Source organism: Notolepis coatsorum (assembly GCF_963971535.1).
Source record: "Notolepis coatsorum genome assembly, contig: SCAFFOLD_212, whole genome shotgun sequence".
Classification (NCBI taxonomy): Eukaryota; Metazoa; Chordata; class Actinopteri; order Aulopiformes; family Paralepididae; genus Notolepis; species Notolepis coatsorum.
The window spans coordinates 295,837-303,871 of record NW_028172929.1 but is presented as its reverse complement, the minus strand read 5'-3'; the positions used below and the strand labels follow the sequence as shown (position 1 = coordinate 303,871).

The 8,035-nt window shown below is 41.5% G+C and overlaps 1 protein-coding gene across 1 annotated transcript in view; it reads left to right on the top strand.

Moving 5' to 3' along the window:
• LOC311247934 (ubiquitin-fold modifier-conjugating enzyme 1-like) overlaps positions 1-7,938 on the top strand; it is a gene marked incomplete at both ends in the record, with an annotated part of 44,643 nt that extends 36,705 nt beyond the window's left edge. The window contains 5 exons of the mRNA XM_084338912.1: positions 2,984-3,051; positions 4,233-4,296; positions 4,656-4,732; positions 5,237-5,327; positions 7,933-7,938. Of these exons, the coding sequence (XP_084195038.1) occupies positions 2,984-3,051; positions 4,233-4,296; positions 4,656-4,732; positions 5,237-5,327; positions 7,933-7,938 (306 nt within the window). The remainder of the gene's footprint in view (positions 1-2,983; positions 3,052-4,232; positions 4,297-4,655; positions 4,733-5,236; positions 5,328-7,932) is intronic.
• Between the last annotated feature and the right edge of the window lie 97 nt (positions 7,939-8,035).

Here is an 8,035-nt window from a genome sequence, read left to right as displayed (position 1 = left end):
GGATGTGTGGATGTGTGGATTTGTGTGTGTGTGTGTGTGTGTGTGTGTGTGTGTGTGTGTGTGTGTGTGTGTGTGTGTGTGTGTGTGTGTGTGTGTGTGTGTGTGTGTGTGTGTGTGTGTGTGTGTGTGTGTGTGTGTGTGTGTGTGTGTGTGTGTGTGTGTGTGTGAGAGAGAGAGAGAGAGAGAGAGAGAGAGAGAGAGAGAGAGAGAGAGAGAGAGAGAGAGAGAGAGAGAGAGAGAGAGAGAGAGAGAGAGAGAAAGAGAGAGAGAGAAACTTGGTCATGAGCCCAGCCTCAGTCTGATTCCTCTGGATCGATATGCAGCTGATGACACACACACACACACACACACACACACACATACTCTTGGAATCAAGTCCTATGCGCCAATACAGAGAAAGGGATTGAATTGAGGTGGAAGACAGCCTAATACTCCTATTTCGAAATGCCACCACAATTAGCAACAGTCATCCCCATTGAATGTGTGTGTGGACTGTGGGGTCAATTGATGTCTATTTTGTGGCATAGCAGAGACATGAATAGGGCTCTAATCGCGTTACTGAAACTGACAGGCTGTTTTGTGGCTTGGTGAAATGTGATGCATAAAAACATAATCAAGGAGGATAAAGGCAGTGCACCACAGGTTTATTTTAATTCAGTTTGACGGAGACGGGGAAGAGTCAAAACATCCTCTGTGATTTAAATTGAATTATCTCTCTTCCTTCACCTCTCTCGCTCGATCTCTCTTTTCCCCATGGCGCGCAGGACCGCCACTGGGGGCTATGCATGGAACATTGTGGTCTCTCGCCCACTCACTCGGTCACGGGCGTTCCGTGAGGGACATATTTTAGTCAAACACATGTGCAGATCATGTACATGCTTCTTCTAGTGACTTTCTCCCGCACCGGCACAGCGCTAACATAGTGTGGAGCGAGGTCTGCGTGCCAGACTAAGCAACACCTTCCTTTGCATCTCCCTGAATCATCCTCAAGCGGCATTATCCCACTTTCAATTGCAAGACCAACAATACAAAGGCTGCTCCCAGCTGCTAACAGTAACAACTGGTCTGGTGTGCACGTCGAGATGTGCATGGATCTGCATATTGCCAGAGGCGGCTTCACGTTGGCTCAGACAATTAACCCTCTTCAACTTTTCCTTTTCTTATTGTGTGCGTCAGTGATTAAGGTGAGAATATATTCTTGTTTCTTCAACTGTAGAGCAAGTTTATGTCCTTTTAACATGCAAACCTTTTGTGTGTATTTCCCAGTTTGTGTTTGTATTAAAACGAAGTGATGAGCCAAGGTGCACTATAGCTAACATTGCAAGTGAACAGTCGTTATGTTAACAACCTCGGTTCTCTGAATACTAACCTGTACTATGGGAGGTCCTCTTATAATTGAGCTCTAAGAATTGTAGGCGTCCCCCGTAAAGACACTGCTACTTTGGAATGATATTTTGGCCATTTCCCCGGTAAGCTAGTGTGTCGTGTTTGGTATCAATGGGGTGTCAGTGGTCTCAATGACTTCACACTAACACAGCCCGGTACAGCCTTCAAAAGACAGTGATGATACAAGGTCTGGATGATATATGGGCTGCTAGCATTACCAAGTAACTTAACCAAACAACGTTAAAATTCCACAACGAAAGATATGAATTATAATAGGGATGCCCCGATCACGTTTTTTGCCACCGATACCGATCACCGATCGTCGTGAGCCATATCGGCCGATACCGATCCGATACCGATCGTTTTTGATTAAAAAGAAATTAAAAGTTATTTTATATAATTTTTTTTTTTTTTTTTTATCAAATATATATATTATATAATTAGACTTGTACTTGTATTATCTGCGAGACATCGCCACCACGCAACAAGTCAAAATGCTCGCTATCTGCAAACAGCTCCACTGTCTGTGTGTACTCTAGTAGCCTCCAGCTCCAAAAAGGATTCTCCGGCGCTGCAGCGGGACCCTATTGGTAACGTTATGCTTTGGTCATTTCACATTCAGCAAGCCCTCAGCTCGAATACGCATTCAATCAATGTTATAAGACATTGATATCAGGAGCTATCTGTAGCTACTGCTAGCCGGCTAGATGACGTTAAGACAACTATTTAGTTCAATCGGACATTTCGTTTTGAACCGTGAACTAACGTCAGCTAACGCAAGCTAACGGAGATATCAACATGGGCTACTAGACTTCCTGGGGCATTTGTTGATATCCGGAGCTATCAGTAGCTAGCCGGCTAAATACCGTTAGACAATGCCTACTAAAAGTGAATAGTTGACTGGGTAATTTTGTTTAAACAGTAACGATAGCTAGGTAGCTAACGTTAGCTCAGGTTGAATGCACTATCTAGACTCAGCAGAGGAGGTCCGCCTCCTCTGTGTTTACAAACTCTACACGGGTACGGGCGGGGCTAGGGAGGAGGAGCAGTTTGCAGGTCCTGTGCGTCTGAGACAAGCGAGTGAGATATCCACTTGATCAGTTTCCGCGATCGGCCAATATGACTAATTATCGGAATTCCCCGATCACATATTTATACTAATTATCGGCCGATAACGATCGGTGGCCGATCGATCGGGGCATCCTGGTCTGCAACCCCTTAACAATTGTGTGTATTGAGCCGTACTGTATTGTACCCATTCTGCAATCTGTTAATAGTTTTCAATCAATCAACACCTAAAGGACCCGCTACTTATAGAGTTATGTTTACTCGTCTATCTAAATCAAAATGTCTAATGTTTAGAGTCAAATTACGTCTTTAATAAAAATGTATTGCCTTAAATCTGTATGCTCTAGTGCTCTACTTTGGACCAAGTCTCTATGAAGTGTGTTCTCTATTCAAGGCTACACTACTCTTGAGAGCACCAGATGGGCCTACAGTTCCCTTTTGTGTGGGTTGGTTGGAGCGTGTTGAAACCTCTCCCTTAAAGTCAAAATGTCTGCTGTGAAAATGGCCTTTTTGTACTTGTTTTCAACAGTATGTGGAGAACAACAAGACAGCTGATAATGACTGGTTCCGCCTTGAGTCCAATAAAGAGGGCACTAGGTATGTTAACTCTTTCAGTGCCAGCAGGGGGCACACGAATTACTGCTTGAATGCCCACCATCCACTTCAATGTTAGCGCTAAAAATGCCTAATCTATATTTTAAATTATGGCTATGTGTCTAATCTGCCCGTCGCTTATCAATGACTCGTTTTCCAGTCAACATTGTCGAAGCGGATTGTTTTTTTATGGGTTCATTCTCGTTTTATAGCATCTTGAAAAGCCCTCATTTTCAAGGAAAATAAAAAGATTCCATAATAAACGGAATATTCTAGAATACACAAACGTTCTCATTTTTCGGCCTATTTATGAATCGTTTTCAAATAAACACTAGATTATCGATAGTATATGTGTACGTATATGCACGCTATATAGGCGATCTGATCTGATATATTTCCTGATCGCTCGCACAGCCAAACAGCCAGATTACACATAGGGGAAAAGCTTATATCTCCGTATAAACAGGTCTGATTATCCTAAGAATGGTAAAATAGATTCCTTACCTGAGATCAGATGTTATCCAAAAAGATTATTCCAATTCCTGATCGCCATTCCAAAAATCGATCGCTTTTATTGATCCAACGCTACATACTGTAAACACATATTCCACGCTGTTCCGATGGTCCACAATGACTGGGATCATCTCCGGTTACATGCGTGAGAAGTAAAATGTGGAATCCGGATTTTTCTTTTCTCATCCATTTTCATTGAGTCCATTCCAAAAGGGTGCATTACCATCTGGGAGACGATAGGGGGCGGTTTTTTCACATCTGAGCTCCTACGGGTTGATGAAATATGAATTCAGATCGCTAATAAAAAAAATAAAACGCTAATAATCGTGGTGGGCATTCAGGCGTCGGGCTGATAACACGTTATCACATTTTGGGCATTCAAAGAGTTAATTGAACCCTATCTGGGCTGCTCCACTAAACACATTAGTGCAGCTAGCTAACTCAACGACTTGTCCAATGGCTCTGAAAATATATTTATATCAATGCATTCATAATTTCTTTTACACCCATATGTAAAATATACATATATACAATATATATATATCAGCAACTATTGTTATGGACTGACATGATAAAGTATATCGTCATTAAAATAAATTGGCCCAGCCCTGCCTAGACAAACATTTTGACCGTTGGCTTAATGTCCACAATCTTTCTTTCTCGTTTCACAGGTGGTTTGGCAAGTGCTGGTACATCCATGACCTCCTGAAGTATGAGTTCGACATTGAATTTGATGTGAGTCCACCATATCCCCACATCTAGCCTATGTCCAAAAGATTATATTGCATAGCCAGGAACAAGGTGAAAGAGTCTGGTGAGGTTATTTGAGTGACAGAGGGGGTTTGGTACGTTTTTAGCAGACGGGTAATATAGCAGACGGGTACTGTTCTGGTCTGAGCACTCGTTTTTAATAAGAGCATTCATGTAGAAGTTCTGTTGTTTTGGTGCTCTGCCCTCTGCTCAGCAAGTGAAACATCCTCAAACCACTGAGATTTAGAGCATGTGTCTTGTCTGTCTCTCTGTCCTCTCTATATGTAATGTATATGTATATCAAGGCTCATCACTCATGGTTCTCATGATTTTTGATTTGTTAGATTCCTGTGACATATCCGACCACTGCGCCTGAGGTCGCCATTCCAGAACTGGATGGGAAAACAGCTAAAATGTACCGGTAAGAAAACTACTACTGTGTTACTTACTAGTAGCTAGCTACCACTACTACTATTACCACACTAGTGCCCATTTTAAGAAGCCTATCTGGCTCATCATAAACTAAGAGCCATTTTCAGTCCATCCAAAAAGCACTTGTCAGTGTTTTGCTTTTTGATCATTTGAAGCAGAAATGTCCAGCATTTGTTATCAATGTCAGTGGAGGTCTATGGGATCCTAAACCATATATCTTAAAATCATATTTAAGTCTTTCTCTAATGTTAACTATGTTGTGAAACAAGTTGGGAAGCTGTTCATAGGGTGCTTACATGTGACATGCTTCCATACCCCATTGTATTCACAGTAGTAATAGCTTATACAACTAAATTAAATGTCTGTATGAGATGTTGAAAATAACCTTTTAATGTTTTTATTCTCCATTGACTTGCAATAGTCTTGGTGACAAATGTTAAATGTGTAACTAAAGACTTACTGATAAATGTGCCTTGTTTCTTTATTTTCAAATGGGAGGAAAGATTTGTCTAACGGACCATTTCAAGCCACTGTGGGCCAGGAATGTGCCAAAGTTTGGGCTTGCTCACTTGATAGCTTTAGGGGTAAGTAAGTACCGTAATTCCTCTAATAGTAACCCCGGCTTGTATTTGTTTCAACTGTAGCGGGTACCAGGCTTGTATTAGGAGGAGGCCTGTATAAGAGGGAGGCCTATATTTCAAATTTTCAAACGGATCATAATGAATAAATCAACATTTTGTGTCAGTTTGAACCCAGTAAAATGTACTGAGTTCATTTATTGAAACCAAGTACTGTATGAAATAGTAAACAGTGCAATTACAGGTGGTCACTGGTCATTTCAACGTTTTCAAAGTGAAATCAAGTAACTAGCTCAGTATATTAGTAACCCGGCTTGTATTAGGAGGCCGGCTTATAATTGCTCAAGAGCGCACCCGGCCATTAATAGAGACCCGGCTTGTATTTGAGACCCGGTTACTATTAGAGGAATTATGGTATGTACAGTCAAAGGAATTGCCAGCACTCACGGAAATGTCCTTTTTTAGGTTTATTTGATCGGCACGGGAAGTGTGCAAGTATGTTCAGTGCCCTGTAGAATTCCTGGTACTCCATGGTACAGCAATGTACTCTGTATTCTGATTAAGATTTAACTTTTTAAAGTTCATATGAGTCTTTGGGAAACCTTAAGTGATCATTTGTGTGATATACATTTGCTGTCTTTCCTGCTAACAAAGCAGAGACCAACGCCCTCAATACATTCTAATGGGATTTAAAGTGTATACAGTGGACTCTCCACCAGAACACCCAAACACAGTATTTAAAGTGTGTACAGTGGACTCTCCACCAGAACACCCAAACACAGTATTTAAAGTGTATACAGTGGACTCTCCACCAGAACACCCAAACACAGTATTTAAAGTGTGTACAGTGGACTCTCCATCAGAACACCCAAACACAGTATTTAAAGTGTGTACAGTGGACTCTCCATCAGAACACCCAAACACAGTATTTAAAGTGTATACAGTGGACTCTCCACCAGAACACCCAAACACAGTATTTAAAGTGTATACAGTGGACTCTCCATCAGAACACCCAAACACAGTATTTAAAGTGTATACAGTGGACTCTCCACCAGAACACCCAAACACAGTATTTAAAGTGTATACAGTGGACTCTCCACCAGACCACCCAAACACAGTATTTAAAGTGTATACAGTGGACTCTCCATCAGAACACCCAAACACATTATTTAAAGTGTATACAGTGGACTCTCCACCAGAACACCCAAACACAGTATTTAAAGTGTATACAGTGGACTCTCCACCAGAACACCCAAACACAGTATTTAAAGTGTATACAGTGGACTCTCCACCAGAACACCCAAACACAGTATTTAAAGTGTATACAGTGGACTCTCCATCAGAACACCCAAACACAGTATTTAAAGTGTATACAGTGGACTCTCCATCAGAACACCCAAACACAGTATTTAAAGTGTATACAGTGGACTCTCCATCAGAACACCCAAACACAGTATTTAAAGTGTATACAGTGGACTCTCCACCAGAACACCCAAACACAGTATTTAAAGTGTGTACAGTGGACTCTCGACCAGAACACCCAAACACAGTATTTAAAGTGTGTACAGTGGACTCTCCATCAGAACACCCAAACACAGTATTTAAAGTGTATACAGTGGACTCTCCATCAGAACACCCAAACACAGTATTTAAAGTGTATACAGTGGACTCTCCATCAGAACACCCAAACACAGTATTTAAAGTGTGTACAGTGGACTCTCCACCAGAACACCCAAACACAGTATTTAAAGTGTGTACAGTGGACTCGCCATCAGAACACCCAAACACAGTATTTAAAGTGTATACAGTGGACTCTCCATCAGAACACCCAAACACAGTATTTAAAGTGCATACAGTGGACTCTCCACCAGAACACCCAAACACAGTATTTAAAGTGTGTACAGTGGACTCTCCACCAGAACACCCAAACACAGTATTTAAAGTGTGTACAGTGGACTCTCCATCAGAACACCCAAACACAGTATGGGATACGTAGTTGTCTTCTGAGTGTTAACTTCAACTACAGTCCCTGAGGTTTCAGAGAACATAACAATTTCTTTTCTTTTTTCCTTTTTTTTGTATCTCTCTTTCTCAGATTTTTCTCTGTTTTCTCCCCGTCCCAATTTAATCGTTGTGCCAATTCATTAGCCCAAATAGTGAGGCATGTGAACACCAATCCTGTTGGTGTATGTTAATATAGTAGGAAGAGTGCATGACAGTAAGACGGTTAGTTTTTCTATTTGTATTAGGTACATACATGTAAATGTGATGGAGTTGGATAAGTCTTGCACTCACTCATGTACTTTTTATTTAGCTTGATCGGCAGTCTTTGCAGCTGGAAGACCTATTTGTGACTGGGCTAGGCCCATCTGATTTTCTCTGGACCCACCTACACTCTCTGGCTATGCTTCCATAGATTTTATTAAGATTTCCCAGTCCCACTAATGAATCAATAAGCAGTCATCGGATTACCAGATGACTGCTCTACCTCCCGAGCCACTGTCGCCCCCTTAATTAAGGCAGTGACTGTCTCCCTGGCACTCAGTGTATTGTAGTGTTATGTTGGCGCTTTCCTTTTAAACCCTTGTATGGCTCAGATGTCAATCTACAGGTGTGAAGCACAAGTTTAGTTTCCAAGATGGTGGACTTAATGGAAAAAGGCAGACTCGTCCCAAGGAGATCCTCTGGTCCTGATCTGGCACAGACCTCAAAGT